The sequence below is a fragment of the Nyctereutes procyonoides genome, unplaced genomic scaffold (assembly GCF_905146905.1).
Source record: "Nyctereutes procyonoides isolate TBG_1078 unplaced genomic scaffold, NYPRO_anot_genome, whole genome shotgun sequence".
In the NCBI taxonomy this organism is placed as follows: Eukaryota; Metazoa; Chordata; class Mammalia; order Carnivora; family Canidae; genus Nyctereutes; species Nyctereutes procyonoides.
In genome coordinates, this window is record NW_026575131.1 from 37,923,928 (window position 1) to 37,940,163 (window position 16,236).

The window sequence follows — 16,236 nt, forward strand, 5'->3', positions numbered from 1 at the left end:
ACCCATTGTGGGGCTTGAGCTGATGACCCCAAGATCGAGAGTTGTATGCCCTACCAACTGAGCCAGCCAGGCACCCCACTTTTTTTTTTAAATAATAAATTTTTTATTGGTGTTCAATTTGCCAACATACAGAATAACACCCAGTGCTCATCCCGTCAATGCCCCCCCTCAGTGCCCGGCACCCATTCACCCCCACCCCCCGCCCTCCTCCCTTCCACCACCCCTAGTTCGTTTCCCAGAGTTAGGAGTCTTTATGTTCTGTCTCCCTTTCTGATATTTCCTACCCATTTCTTCTCCCTTCCCTTCTATTCCCTTTCACTATTATTTATATTCCCCAAATGAGAACATATAATGTTTGTCCTTCTCTGATTGACTTATTTCACTCAGCATAATACCCTCCAGTTCTATCCACGTTGAAGCAAATGATGGGTATTTGTCATTTCTAATGGCTGAGTAATATTCCATTGTATACACAAACCACATCTTATTTATCCATTCATCTTTTTTTTTTGACATTTTTAAATATTTATGATAGTCACACACAGAGAGAGAGGCAGAGACACAGGCAGAGGGAGAAGCAGGCTCCATGTACCAGGAGCCCGACATGGGATTTGATCCTGGGTCTCCAGGATCACGCCCTGGGCCAAAGGCAGGCGCTAAACCGCTGCGCCACCCAGGAATCCCTCCATTCATCTTTTGATGGACACCGAGGCTCCGTCCACAGTTTGGCTATTGTGGACATTGCTGCTATAAACATTGGGGTGCAGGTGTCCCGGCGTTTCATTGCATCTGTATCTTTGGGGTAAATCCCCAGCAGTGCAATTGCTGGGTCGTAGGGCAGGTCTATTTTTAACTCTTTGAGGAACCTCCACACAGTTTTCCAGAGTGGCTGCACCAGGTCACATTCCCACCAAAAGTGTAAGAGGGTTCCCCTTTCTCTGCATCCTCTCCAACATTTGTGGTCTCCTGCCTTGTTAATTTTCCCCGTTCTCACCGGTGTGAGGTGGTATCTCATTGTGGTTTGGATTTGTATTTCCCTGATGGCAAGTGATGCAGAGCATTTTCTCATGTGCGTGTTGGCCATGTCTATGTCTTCCTCTGTGAGATTTCTGTTCATGTCTTTTGCCCATTTCATGATTGGATTGTTTGTTTCTTTGGTGTTGAATTTAATAAGTTCTTTATAGATCTTGGAAACTAGCCCTTTATCTGATACGTCATTTGCAAATATCTTCTCCCATTCTGAAGGTTGTCTTTTAGTTTTGTTGACTGTATCCTTTGCTGTGCAAAAGCTTCTTATCTTGATGAAGTCCCAATAGTTCATTTTTGCTTTTGTTTCTTTTGCCTTCATGGATGTATATTGCAAGAAGTTGCTGTGACTGAGTTCAAAAAGGGTGTTGCCTGTGTTCTCCTCTAGGATTTTGTTTTGTTTTTTTTTTTTTTTTAAAAGATTTTATTTATTTATTCATGATAGTCACAGAGAGAGAGAGAGAGAGGCAGAGACACAGGCAGAGGGAGAAGCAGGCTCCATGCAGGGAGCCCGACGTGGGATTCGATCCCGGGTCTCCAGGATCGTGCCCCGGGCCAAAGGCAGGCACTAAACCGCTGCGCCACCCAGGGATCCCTCCTCTAGGATTTTGATGGAATCTTGTCTCACATTTAGATCTTTCATCCATTTTGAGTTTATCTTTGTGTATGGTGCAAGAGAGTGGTCTAGTTTCATTCTTCTGCATGTGGATGTCCAATTTTCCCAGCACAATTTATTGAAGAAACTGTCTTTCTTCCAGTGGATAGTCTTTATAAAGGAGGATAGTCCTCCTTTATCGAATATTAGTTGACCATAAAGTTCAGGGTCCACTTCTGGGTTCTCTATTCTGTTCCATTGATCTATGTGTCTGTTTTTATGCCAGTACCACACTGTCTTGATGACCACAGCTTTGTAGTACAACCTGAAATCTGGCATTGTGATGCCCCCAGATATGGTTTTCTTTTTTAAAATTCCCCTGGCTATTTGGGGTCTTTTCTGATTCCACACAAATCTTAAAATAATTTGTTCTAACTCTCTGAAGAAAGTCCATGGTATTTTGATAGGGATTGCATTAAACGTGTAAATTGCCCTGGGTAACATTGACATTTTCACAATATTAATTCTGCCAATCCATGAGCATGGAATATTTTTCCATCTCTTTGTGTCTTCCTCAATTTCTTTCAGAAGTGTTCTATAGTTTTTAGGGTATAGATCCTTTACCTCTTTGGTTAGGTTTATTCCTAGGTATCTTATGCTTTTGGGTGCAATTGTAAATGGGATTGACTCCTAATTTCTCTTTCTTCAGTCTCATTGTTAGTGTATAGAAATCAGGCACCCCACTTTTGTTTTCATTTTTGTATCTTCTGAGAACTATGTTTCCATTCATTTAGAAAGGGTTCACTTTTGCCATCATGGAAGATGTGTATAATAACTTTAAACATTGTTATCTGATACTTCTAATATTAAACGATGGTCTTTTTCCTTAAGAATTAATCAGATTTTCCTGGCTCTTATATGTTGAGTAAGTAATTCTGGACTGTATCCTGGATGTTTCCTCTAACCAAGGAGGTGATTTTTCACAAGCTCAAAGGGCCACCACTGTGGCAGTGCAGCTCTGTGACTTTACCATGGGATGAGTCATGAGAACAAACAGGAAAATGGGGGAGGAGGAGGAAAAAAATGTCCATAATCTTTGCTTGAGGAGGTGACTTTCTCTGATGCTCTGGTAAGAAAGAGGGGCTTCCTCTCAGATTATTTGCCATCCACACAAGTGTAGTTCTGCATTTTGGGCTGCCTTCAATTATGACATGGAAACCAGAACTGATTGTTCTTTAAGATTTTCTTCCCTAATCCACCTGCTATTGTCCACTTTCCAGGGTCCAGTTGCTTTCTGCACTCTTATGCAGAGTTTTCAATTGTCATTACTGGGAGAGATTAACTGTAGTACTCTTGGTTCCATCTTGCTGGCACTGGGGTCCGTGGTATTTTAAGGAATTTTAAAAGATGGTCTTTTCTAGACATTCAGATGGCCAACAGACACATGAGAAGATGCTTAACATCACTTGTCAGCAGGGAAACACAAATCAAAACCACAATGAGATATCACTTTGCCCCTGTCAGAATGGCCAGAGTCAAAACTACAAGAAAAGAGTGTTGGTAAGGATGTGGAGACAAAGGAAGCCTCATGCACTGCTGGTGGGAATGCAAACTGGTGCAGCCACTTTGGGAAACAGTATGGAGGTTCCTCAAAATTTTAAAAAGAGAACCATTTTATGATCACACTACTGGGTATTTACCCAAAGAATACAAAAACACTAGAGGCAAAGGATCTGTATTCTGAAACTATAGAACACTTATAAAGAAATTGAGGAAGGGGCAGCTCCGGTGGTGCAGTGGTTTGGCGCCGCCTGCAGCTTGGGGTGTGATCCTGGAGACCCGTATCGAGTCTCACATCGGGCTCCATGCATGGAGCCTGCTTCTCCCTCTGCCTATGTCTTGCCCCTCTCTCTCTGTCTCTATGAATAAATAAAATCTTTTAAAAAAAGATAAAATTTAAAAAAAAGAAATTGAGGAAGACACAAAAAAATGGGAAAACATTCCATGCTCATGGATTGGAAAAACAAATATTGTTAAAATGTCTATGCTACCCAAAGTAATCTACACATTTAATGCAATTTCTATTGAAATACCATCAACATTTTTCACAGAGCTAGAACAAATAATCCTAAAATTTGTATGGAACAAGAAAAGACCCCAATTATCCAAAGTAATGTTGAAAAGAAAACCAGTGATACCTGGGTGGCTCAGTATTGAATGTCTGCTTTTGGCTCAGGGTGTGGTCCTGGAATTCTGGGATTAAGTCCTACATTGGGCTCCCTGCAGAGAGCCTGCTTCTCCCTCTGCCTATGTCTCTGCCTCTCTCTGTGTGTCTCTCATGAATAAATAAATAAAATCTTAAAAAAAGAAAAGAAAAGAAAACCAAAGCTGGAGGCGTCATAATTCCTGACTTCAAGTTGTATTACAAAGCTGTAATCATCAAGACAGCATGGTAGTGGCACAAAAACAGACACATAGATCAATGGAATAGAATAGAGAACCCAGAAATGGACCCTCAACACTAGAGTCAACTAATCTTTGACAAAGCAGAAAAGAATACCCAATGGAAAAAAAAGTCTCTTCAACAAATGGTGTTGGGAAAATTGGACAGCCACACGCAGAGGAATGAAACTGGACCACGTTCTTACACCATATGCAAAAATAAACCCAAAATGAATGAAAGACCTAAATGTGAGACAGGAATCCATCCAAATCCTAGAGGAGAACACAGGCAGCAACCTCTTGGACCTTAGCCCCAGCACCTTCTTGCTAGACATGTCTCCAAAGGCAAGGGAAACAAAAGCAAAGATGAACTATTGGGACTTCCTTGGAATAAAAACCTTTTGCACAGCAAAGGAAACAGTCAACAAAACTAAAGGGCAACCGATGGAATGGGAGAAGATATTTGCAAATGACATAGCAAATAAAGGGCTTAGTAGCCAAAGTCTAGAAAGAACTTATCAAACTCCATACCCAAAAAACAACCCTGTGAAGAAATGGGCAGAAGACATGACAGACATTTCTCCAAAGAAGACATAGCAAACACATGGGCAACAGACACATGAAAAAATGCTCAACATCACTCGGCATCAGGGAAATACAAATCAAAACCACAATGAGATACCACCTCGCACCAGTCAGAATGGCTAAAAATAACAATTCAGGAAGCAACATATGTTGACGAGCAAGGGGGCCTCTCTTACGCTGTTGATGGGAATGCAAGCTGCTGCAGCCACTCTGGAAAACAGTATGGAGGTTCCGCTCCCTTCAAGGAGCCTGCTTCTCCCTCTGCCTATGTCTCTGCCTGTCTCTGTGTGTCTCTCATGAATAAATAAATAAAATCTTAAAAAAAAAAGGAAAAAAGAGAACTACCCTATGACCCAGCAATTGCACTGCTAGGTATTTACCCAAAGGATACAAACCTAGTGATCGAACGGGCACATGCACCCCAATGTTTATAGCAGCAATGTCCACAATAGCCAAAATACGGAAAGAGCTCAGATGTCCATCGACAGATGAATGGTTAAAGAAGATGTGGTATAGGGGCATCTGGGTGGCTCTGTTGGTTAAGCATCTGCCTTTGGTTCACGTCATGATCCCGGGATCCTGAGGTTGAGCCTGGTATTGGGCTCTCTGCTCAGCAGGGAGTCTGCTTCTCCCTCTGCCCCACCCTCTGCTTGTGCTCTTGCTCTCTCTCTCTCAAAAAAATGAAATTTTAAAAAAGAGAAGATGTGGTGTGTATACACAATGGACTATGACTCAACCATCAAAAAGAATGAAATCTTGTCATTTGCAACAACAGGGATGGAACTAGAGGGTATTATGCTAAGTGAAATAAGTCAGTCAGAGAAAGACAAATACCGTACGATTTTACTCATACATGGAATTTAACAAAACAGATGGACATAGATGAAGGGAAGGGAAAAATAAAATAAGATGAGAACAGAGAGTGAGGCAAACCATAAGAGTTGATGAACTCTAGGAAACAAACAGGGTTGTTGGAGGGGAGGTAGGTGGAAGGATGGGGTAATTGGTTGTTGAGCATTAAGGAGGGCACTTGATATAATGAGCATTGGGTGTTATGTGCACCTGATGAATCATGAAATTCTACCTCTGAAACTAATAATACACTATATGTTAACTAAATTGAATTTATATAAAGAATTTCAAAAAAGGGATATAAACACATGTATTTTAAAGGATATATGCACCCTTATATCACAGCATTATTTACAATAGCCATATTATAGAAGCAGCCCAAGTGTTCATCAGTAGATGAATGAATAAAGAATATGTGGGAATTCTTGTGGCCTAGTCAGTTAAGTGTGTGACTCTTGGTTTCAGCCTAGGTTGGTATCAGGGTCTTGTGATTAAGTCCTGCATCAGGTGCCATGCTCAGCATGAAATCTGCCTGAGATTCTCTCTCCCTTTCCCTCTGCCCCTCTCAGTCATACTCTCTCTCTCAAATAAATAAATAAATAAATAAATAAATAAATAAATTTTGGAAATGTGGTATGTATATACATGAGGGAACATTATTCAGCCACAAAAAGCATGAAAGCTTGCCATTACAAAACATGATGGATCTAGGGAGTATAATGGTACGTGATACATCAGAGAAAGACAAATGCCACATGATTTCATTCACATCTGGATTATTAGAAACAAAATGAATAAAGGGAAAAGAGAGAAAGAGAGAGAGAAAGAGAGAAAAACTAAGAAGCAGACTCTTAACTATGTTGAGAACAAACTGATGGTTACCAGAGGAAAAGTGGCTGGGGGAGGAGTGAAATATATAACCAGGAATAAGGAGTGCACTTGTTGTAATGAGCACTGAGCAATGTATAAAATTGTTGAATGACTATATTGTAAACCAGAAGCTAATATAACACTGTATGTTAACTATCCTGGAATTAAAATTTTAAACTTAAAAAAAGATGGTCTTTTCTATTTGCCCAACATTTACTACTTTTGGACCATCATTTCTACCTGCTGATGTGGGCTTCCATTTAGGATCTTCCTTTAACATTTCTTGTAGTGTGAATCTGCTAGCAATTTTGTTTTCTGACTTCTATTTTTCTGAAAATGGCTTTAATTTCATTAAAAAAAATCAAGGTATAATTTGTGTATAGTGAAATCAAGAAATGTTAAATATTCAGTTAAATGGATCTTCACAAATGCATATATCTCATAAATCTATACCTCATCAAGGTATAGGACATTTCTATCACCCCAGAAAGTTCCTTTGTTCCTTTTTCTAATCCATCCCAATTCCCAGAGCAACCACAGTTCTGATTTCTATCACATGTGTTAGTTTTGTGTGTTAGTTTTGTATGTTGTCAAACTTTATATATGGAATTATACAATATGCTCTGTTTTTTGTTTGATTTTCCCCCCTCAACATGATGTCTGTAAGATCTGTCAATATCATTGCTTGTATCATTAGTTCTTTGCTTTTTATGGTTTAATAATATTTTATGAGTATATCCATAATATTTATCCATTCTCCTATTTATAGACATTTGACTTGTCTCCAGTATTTAGTTGTTATAAATTTAATGCTTTCAGCATTCCGGTACAAGTTTTTTTGTGAACATACATTTTCATTTCTCTTGAGTAAATGCCCCCTAGTGGAATTGTTTAGTCACAGAATAGATGTATGCTTAATTTTATCAGGAGCAGCCAAACTAATTTCCAAATTGGTTGTTCCATTTTGCCAATATCTGGTTCTAAGTTTCTAAAAAAAAAAAAAAAAAAAAAAAAAAAATTAGCCATTTTAATGGATAAATAGTGGTATCCCATTGTGGTTTTAGTTTTGCCTTTCCCTAATCAGTAATGAAGTTGAGAAACTGTTCATGTGTGGGTGGGTGGGTGGGTTACAGAGGGTGGGAGTGGGACAGAGAGAGAGGGAGAAAGAATCTTAAGCAAGCTCCATGCCTATGTGTGGAGCCTGATGTGGGGCTTGATCTTATGACCCTGAGATCATAACCTGAGCTGAGTTGGATGTTTGACTGAGCTACTGAGATGCCCCTGAAGATTTTACTTTTTGGGTAGCTCAGTGGTTGAGCATATGCCTTTGGCTCGGGGCATGATCCTGTAGTCCCAGGATCGAGTCCCACATCAGTCTCCCTGCATGGAGCCTGCTTCTCCTTCCTCTGCCTATGTCTTTGCCTCTCTTTGTGTCTCTCGTGAATAAATAAAACCTTAAAAAAAAAGACTTTACTTTTTTTAAAAAAATATTTTATTTATTTGACAGAGCACACACAAGCAGGGGCATGGGAGAGGAAGAAGCAGTTTCCCTGCCAAGCAGGCCTGATGTGGGTCTGATCATGACCCTGAGCTGAAGGCAGATGTTTAACTGACTGAGCCACCCAGGCACCCCATAAAGATTTAATTTTTAAGTAATCTCTACATCCAGCATGGGGCTCAAACTCACAACCCCAAGATCAAGAGTCACATGCTCTACTGAGCCAGCCAAGTGCCCCTGTATATCTTCTTTTATGAAGTATTGATTTAAGTCTTTGGACATTTTTATTGGGTTTCTTATCTTTATTCTCAAGTTGCAGAAGTTCTAGCCAGGATATGACATCTTTGTATATGTATAATGCATACATATGTATATGTATATATGTATATGTATAATGTATATATACACAATATATACATTCTCTCTCTCTCAAATGTTCTTTTCCTCAGTCTGTGTGTGACCTTTAAAAAAATTTTTTTTGACCTTTTAGAAATTTGAGGTATAATTGACATACAGGATTATATTAGTTTCAGATGTACAGCATGATTTGATATTTGTATATATTGCAAAATCCTTACCACAGTAAGTCTAGTTAACATCTATCACTACACAGTTACAGAGGGTTTTTTTCTTAAGATAACTTTTTTTGGGAAAGTTTTTATTTATTCATTTGAGAGAAAGAGAGAACAAGTAGGGGGAGAGGCAGAGGCAGAGGGACAAGCAGACATCCTGCTGAGGATGGAGTGCAGATGTGAGGCTCAATCCCAAGTACCTGAGATCATGACCTGAGCTGGCCAGACGCTTGACTGACTGGGCCACCCAGTCAGTTTTAAGAGAATTTTTAAGATTTACTCTCTTAGCAACTTTCAAACTCACCATATAGTCTTGTCGACTTTGGTCACCATGCTGAAAAATATGGAACATTTCAGATATTTGTGTGTCATGGTTGCACAGGGGCCATGCTAATCTTCTCTGTATCATTCCAGTTTTTTTTTTTAAATTTTTATTTATTTATGATAGTCACACAGAGAGAGAGAGAGGCAGAGACACAGGCAGAGGGAGAAGCAGGCTCCATGCACTGGGAGCCCGACGTGGGATTCGATCCTGGGTCTCCAGGATCGCGCCCTGGGCCAAAGGCAGGCGCTAAACTGCTGCGCCACCCAGGGATCCCTCATTCCAGTTTTAATATATGTGCTGCTGGAGTGAGCTCCCTAGCAGACTTTTAAAAATGCTGTCTTTTGGTGAAAAGACAGTTTTAATTTGGATGAAATCATTCTATCTTTTATACTTAGTGTTTTCTCTGTCATGTCTAAGAAACTGTCAACTCCAAGGTCACAAAATAATTCTCATGGGTTTTCTTCTACAAGCTTTACAGTTTTAGCTTTAGTTTTGTTTAGGCCTATGACCCATCCTGTGTGAGTGTGTGTTGTCTATAATTTCAGATAAGGGTCAAGATCCCCCCCCCCCATTGAAGATGCATTTCCTTTCTGCACTAAATTTTCTGGATTAAAAAAAAATCAATACATTGTGTAAACGTGCGTCTATTTCTGACTTCTTTATTCTGTTTCATTGATCTGTTTGTATCATCTTACACTAAAACCACATTGTCTTGATTATTGTAACTTTATAGTCTTTCAAGACAGTTAAGTCTTTTTTATTTTATTTTTATTTTTTTTTATTTATGATAGGCACACAGTGAGAGAGAGAGGCAGAGACACAGGCAGAGGGAGAAGCAGGCTCCATGTACCGGGAGCCCGATGTGGGATTTGATCCCGGGTCTCCAGGATCGCGCCCTGGGCCAAAGGCAGGCGCTAAACCGCTGCGCCACCCAGGGATCCCAAGACAGTTAAGTCTTGAAATCAGATAATGTAAGTCTTTGGTTCCATTTGTATGGAATCTCTTTTTCCATCCCTTCACTTTTAGCTTATATGGTATGTATCCTTTTTTTTTTTTAAAAAAAAAAGATTTTATTTATTCATGAGAGACACAGAGAGAAGGCAGAGACATAGGCAGAGGGAGAAGCAGACTCCTCACAGGGAGCCTGATGTGGGACTTGATCCCAGGACCCCAGGATCATGCCCTGGGCCAAAGGCAGACGCTCAACTGCTGAGCCACCCAGGCATCCCTTATATGGTATCCTTAAAGTTGAAGTGAGTCTCTGTAAAGCAGGGTATACTTGGGTCATTTTTGTTTTGTCCATTTAGTCACTCTATGTCTTTTGATTGGAGAATTTAACCCATTTACATTTATTTATTTATTAAGATTTTATTTATTTATTCATAGAGTCACAAAGAGAGAGAGAGAGAGAGAGAGAGAGAGAGGCAGAGACACAGGCAGAGGGAGAAGCAGGCACCATGCAGAGAGCCCTACGTGGGACTCCATCCAGGGTCTCTAGGATCACGCCCTGGGCTGCAGGAGGCTCTAAACTGCTGCGCCACCGGGGCTGCCCCCCACTTACATTTAAAGTACTTACTGATAGGTAAGGATTTACTGATGCCATCTTTTTTAAAAATTTAAATTAGGGGCAGCCCCAGTGGCTCAGCAGTTTAGCGCCTGCCTTCCACCCAGGGCATGATCCTGGAGACCCGGGATTGAGTTCAACTTAAATCAATTCTCAAGTTTACCAACTGGGAATATGGGATGCCCTGGCGGCTCAGTGGTTAAGTGTCTGCCTTTGGTTCAGGGCATGGTCCTGGAGTCCCTGGATTGAGTCCCACATCGGGCTCCCTGCATGGAGCCTGCTTCTCTCTCTGCCTGTGTCTCTGCCTCTCTCTGTGTGTGTCTCTCATGAATAAATAAATAACATCTTTAAGAAAATATATTAAGTCTACCAACTGGGACTATTACCAATGACTGGTTATTTTTACACACCTTTACATCAATGGGCCAGCATTTCTGGTGTCTTGCTTTGGTATTCAGACCTTTGGCCATTTCCAGGAGAAAAGAATGCACAACACTTTTGTCTTTTCCTTGGAGGGAGCTCAACTACTGGTGGCTCAACTATCTTGTGCCTGAGTCATAGCTGCCTTTATGACATCATAGGTCTTCCCTTCCACTCTATCTACCCATCCATGGCTAGAGGAACACAGACCTGAGGGGATTTGAACCATCTACACCCCAATCCATGTGGGACCAATGGTGAGTAAAAGAGACAGACAATCCAGGCTTTTTAGGGATGTGTCCATAGATCTCTCAGGATGAAGGAATTCTCTGGCATGTGAATACTCTGGGAAGTCCCAGAAGTTGGGAATGTGTGGGATACTAAATGAAGAGGGAAGGAGGGCAACTTTACTGTTGCCTTTTCCCTAACTGCTGATTTCAGGGGAAGGACCAGCCTGAAAATATTGGTGAACTCCCTGAAGATAAGCCTCAGCAGGAAGAGGAACCAACCGATTTAGCCTCAGAACCACTGGCCTCAGAGAATAAGGTGGAGGTAGGAGGAACCCTGATTTGGATGTCTCTGGACCTTGTGTCTTAGTCCTTGTGGCTACTGTTTTTTTTTTTTTTTTTGCATGATCTAGAGCTAAGAACAGGAATAAACTCATTCTTGTTTGTTCTCTTTCCCCATTTCTTTTTCAGGCTGATGATATAAATACAGAGGAGACAAAGAAAGTGGAGGATGCTAATAAGGAAGTTAAAGAAGTATGAGCCCCCTCCCCCAAGACCACACAGGGCTGGGGCTGGGGATCTAGAGGCTGTGTTTGTGGAATGGAATGGGCAATGTATGGGAGGCTGGGCTTAATCAATTTTGTGTGTGTGTGTGTGTGTGTGTGTGTATTTGAGCTTGTGCAAGTATGTTTGCTCATTAATTAAGACAAAGTGTGAAAGTCAAGAAAAATAAGGATGGGGAAGAGATAAAAGGTACAACTTTATAGGGTGGGGGAAATAATACTGTAACATGGAAGAGGAAGAGAGCAGGTTGTGACTTGGATCTGGAGTCAAGGATGAAAGGACAGGATTAGAAAATGATGTTACTTCTCTAGCAAGTGGGTGGGATTGAAGGGAAGGATCTTAGGTCCTGATCAGTTGGACACATGCAGGTGGAACATGTAATTCTTTGCTCCATAGATTATGGTTTTCTTGCCCTAGGTTGGCCAAGTTGATCCATATAAAACTGGGTAGACAGGACAGATGTACTCCCATTTTATAGATGGGGACTTTGAGATTCAGAGGTCAACATGTTGGCTCCATGTCCATTAACCAGAGAGTGGTAGAGACAAGACACCTACCTGATCTTCTGGTTCCAGCCAGTGCCTTGTCCAATGCTCCTGAGCTTCAGAAGAAGGGCTGATTGTTGATAGGGAATCAGGGTCCCTTTGTGGCATGCCCCAGGACTCATGTGGGTGGAGAACATTCTCTGAATGTCCCCTCTTTCTTCTTGCAAGATCCCAGGAGACCAAAATGAGCCCTCTACCAGTGATCCGGAAGTCATAAAGATCCAGGCCTGGTGGCGGGGTACCCTGGTGCGCCGGACACTGCTGCATGCAGTAATCAGAGTGATGGTCATTCAGCGCTGGTGGAAGCAAATCCTGACAAAGCTGATGGAGAGGAGGCGGCGTGCAACATTGGAAACCTTTACACGGAAGGAGTGGGCAGCAGTCAAGCTGCAGTCCTGGGTCCGCATGTGGCGCATTCATAGGCGCTATTGCCGTTTGCTCAATGCTGCCCGAATTATCCAGGCTTACTGGAGGTGCCATTCTTGTGCTTCCCGGGGTTTCATCAAGGGACACTACAGAGTCACTGCCAACCAGCTGCATCTCGAGCTAGAGATCTTGATGGGCTCAGGGCCTTGCATTGTGTCAGAGTGTATTCCCCTCCCAATAAAGCAGTGAAGTGGTCTTCCCCCTGCCTCTCTGTTTCACAAGTTCCAGGAGGTCAGGGCAAGTGATGGCAGATACTTAGCATTTCATATGCTAACACTGAGGAATGGGTAGGGGTTGTCCGAGGCCCCAAGTTTATTTGAGGGGAAGGATTCTGAAGCTTTGCCCAGACTCAGCAGAGACTGATTAATTAGCAAGGTCTGCCATAAGTAGAAAAGTTGGTGGAACAGATCTGCCATGTTGGCTAATGAAGGGAGCATCCTTCATGTAAATGGTGCCCCTCCCCAAGGTTGCATATAATAGAGGTCTGGAGGGAAGTGGTTAGTGACAGTAATGGCAGCACGTTTGTCAGGAATTCACCCACCCAGTTGTAGTTGCTCAGGGCTTGTTCTCTTACCCCCATGATTGAGAGGAACCCATCCACCCCAAGCTCTGTGATTGTGGCTCGCATCAGTTCATGAACTGGCCCCATATACAGAGGGCAAGGAGAGATGGAAGGAGGAGGCCGGCCATTCCAGATTGGCAGGTGACAGTTTTAATAAGCGAGTGAACTTACGTATGAGGCTTGTCTTGGGTGGCCAAGGTGAGGAGATTTCACCCGCCTGCCAGAACCTTTTTATTTTTTAAAGATTTTATTTATTTATTCATGAGAGACAAAGAGGCAGAGATGTAGCCGAAGGGAGAAGCAGATTCCCTGCAGGGAGCCTGATGTGGGACTTGATCCCGGTACCCCCAGGATCACGCCCTGAGCTGAAGGCAGACGCTCAACCACTGTGCCACCCAGTCAGGTGTTCCCACTCCCTTTTTAAAAAAAGATTTATTTATTTGAGAGAGAGAGAGAGAGTGGAGGAGGGGGAGAGGGAGAGAGTCTTCAAGCAGACTCCTTGCTGGGTGTGGAGCCCAACTCAGGGCTCTATCCCATGACCCATGAGATCATGATCTGACCTGAAACCAAGAGTTGGCTGCTTAACCTACTGAGCCACCCAGGAGCCCCTTTCCTGCCAGAATCTTAAAATTTATATAGAGGCCTTAATAAGCTTCAGTCACATATACTGTCCACATGTTCTCAAAACCACAATGCTCTCTCAAGGCTGTATCCTTGAAAATGGCTCTCACTGTGGAATGGTGGGTGGCATTCATATTCCAAGGAGGAGGGAGGAGGTGAGGAACTTTCAGTTGCCTGGGTCCAGCTTGTAAGTGGATGGGTAGTCATGTCCTCTCAATGGCCTCCTTCAGAGTTCCCTGCTGAACTGGGAACTGAATCCTCATACATGGCCTCCAAGTCAGAATCTGAGACCCAAACTGGACATTGTTAGAGTGCATAGCCCCAGTCCTCATTCCTAATTCAGATGCTGTCCCTCAACCTCCAGCCCCAAATGGAGACTAGGATTCAATCCCTTCAAATCTGGTGGGTATGGGAGGTTCCACAATCATGGTAGAGATGGGAAACAAGGCACTCTACTGCTAGCAAAACCCTCTAGTGAGTGTCAAGTCCTAGCATCTTACAGATCCAGAATTGAGAAGGATTGACCATGTGTCCCTCACCCGGTCTCCAGGTCCAGTCTAAGCAGAGGTTGGTCCTGCTGGAACTGACAGTCACTTCCTATGAAAAGATGCCACCTGGGGTGGGATTGGGGCCTAGGTTAAGAGATTAAGAGATCAAGGTTAGGCTGTCCTTCTGCCCATCAGGGCACTGCTATCCTGTGGTTTTCCGTAGACAGAGTCCCGGGGTCTTGGGTTATTCTCCATCCAGACTGCAAGCTCAGAAGCCCTATGTCTGGTCCTGCTCCTTCTACTCTGCCCTGACAAATTAGTTCTTCAGCTTACAGAGGTTCAGAGATGCTGCCTGGCAGTCTTATGTTCCAGCTCTCTGGCTTGCACTGGAGCATGAACTCTGTATTTCCTGCTCTGTCCTTCCATATCCTGCTCCTGTGTCTCACACAGGTCCTGGTCTGTCACTCTTTGAAAGATTTGTCTCCTTTTTCCTTGCCTACCTTTCTGTTTTATGTTCAGTGTCTCAGAGTAAAAAGCAAGGACTTTGGAGCCAAACAGCCTAGATCGGATCCCTTGCTCCATCACTCATTGCTGTGTAGCTATGGACATGTCATTTTACCTCTCTGAGTCCTAGTTTTCTCGGCTGTAAAGTGGGGCTGATTCTCATCTTTTAGTGCAAGTGTTAAGTGCCATAAAAATTCAGCTTCAGCAACCAAACAAGGAAAGTGGTCACACTCACCTTAAAAACTGGCAGCCAAATGACCTATCAGATAAAGGGCTAGTATCCAAGATCTATAAAGAACTTATTAAACTCAACAGCAAAGAAACAAACAATCCAATCGTGAAATGGGCAAAAGACATGAACAAATTTTACAGAGGAAGACATAGACATGGCCAACATGCACATGAGAAAATGCTCTGCATCACTGACCATCAGGGAAATACAAATCAAAACTACAATAAGATACGTCACACCAGTGAGAATGGGGAACATTAAAAAGACAGGAATCAACAAATGTTGGAGAGGATGTGGAGAAAGGGGGACCCTCTTACACTGTTGGTGGGAAGGTGAACTGGTGCAGCCACTTTGGAAAACTGTGTGGAGGTTCCTCAAAGAGTTAAAAATAGACCTGCCCTATGACCCAGCAATTGCACTGCTGGGGATTTACCCCAAAGATACAGATGCAGTGAAATGCCGGGACACCTGCACCCCGATGTTTCTAGCAGCAATGTCCACAATAGCCAAACTGTGGAAGGAGCCTCGGTGTCCATCGAAAGATGAATGGATAAAGAAGATGTGGTTTATGTATACAATGGAATATTACTCAGCCATTAGAAACGACAAATACCCACCATTTGCTTTGATGTGGATGGACCTAGAGGGTATTGTGCTGAGTGAAGTAAGTCAATCAGAAAAGGACAAACATTATATGGTCTCATTCATTTGGGGAATATAAAAATTAGTGAAAGGGAATAAAGGGGAAAGGAGAGAAAATGAGTGGGAAATATCAGAGAAGGAGACAGAACATGAGAGACTCCTACCTCTGGGAAACGAACAAGGGGTGGTGGAAAGGGGAGGTGGGCGGGGGGGTGGGGGTGACTGGGTGATGGGCGCTGAGGAGGGCACTTGGCGGGATGAGCACTCGGTGTTATGCTATATGTCGGCAAATTGAACTGCAATAAAAAAAATAGTGAAAGAAAAACTGGCAGCCAGGGAAAAACAGCAAATTTGGGGAGCAGTGGAGTGGCCCAGCAGAGCATAGCAAGGTGTGTTCATCATTATTGGGGCGCTGCTGGTCCCAGGCCTCTCAGTGGACAGAGATAAGGAATATACGTTTGTGCATACACATAGCACACATTGCTATCATCTATATTGCAATGTATGAGTTGATGCTGATATCTCTAATCCCAATCTAAAATCAAAGAGTTCATTCTAGTTTTTTTCCTTTCTTTATTTGTACCTTCTGTTTCCAAGATTAAATTTTTTTTAAATTTATTTATTTATGATAGTCACAGAGAGAGAGAGAGAGGCGCAGAGACAGAGGCAGAGGGAG

General features: G+C 42.5%; 1 protein-coding gene and 1 non-coding gene across 2 annotated transcripts; one reads left to right on the forward strand and one right to left on the reverse strand.

Annotated features, from left to right (window-relative positions):
* The first annotated feature begins 7,023 nt into the window (after nt 1–7,023).
* On the forward strand, nt 7,024–12,700 carry LOC129522131 (IQ domain-containing protein F1-like). The gene is made up of 4 exons (XM_055344285.1): nt 7,024–7,032; nt 11,191–11,301; nt 11,448–11,510; nt 12,254–12,700. Exons 1-4 carry the CDS (start codon nt 7,024–7,026, stop codon nt 12,698–12,700), a joined length of 630 nt encoding a protein of 209 aa, XP_055200260.1.
* LOC129522639 (U6 spliceosomal RNA) lies at nt 8,778–8,881 on the reverse strand. Its single transcript, XR_008666939.1, has one exon. It is a non-coding gene; the product is annotated as a U6 spliceosomal RNA (small nuclear RNA).
* Nucleotides 12,701–16,236: the final 3,536 nt, after the last annotated feature.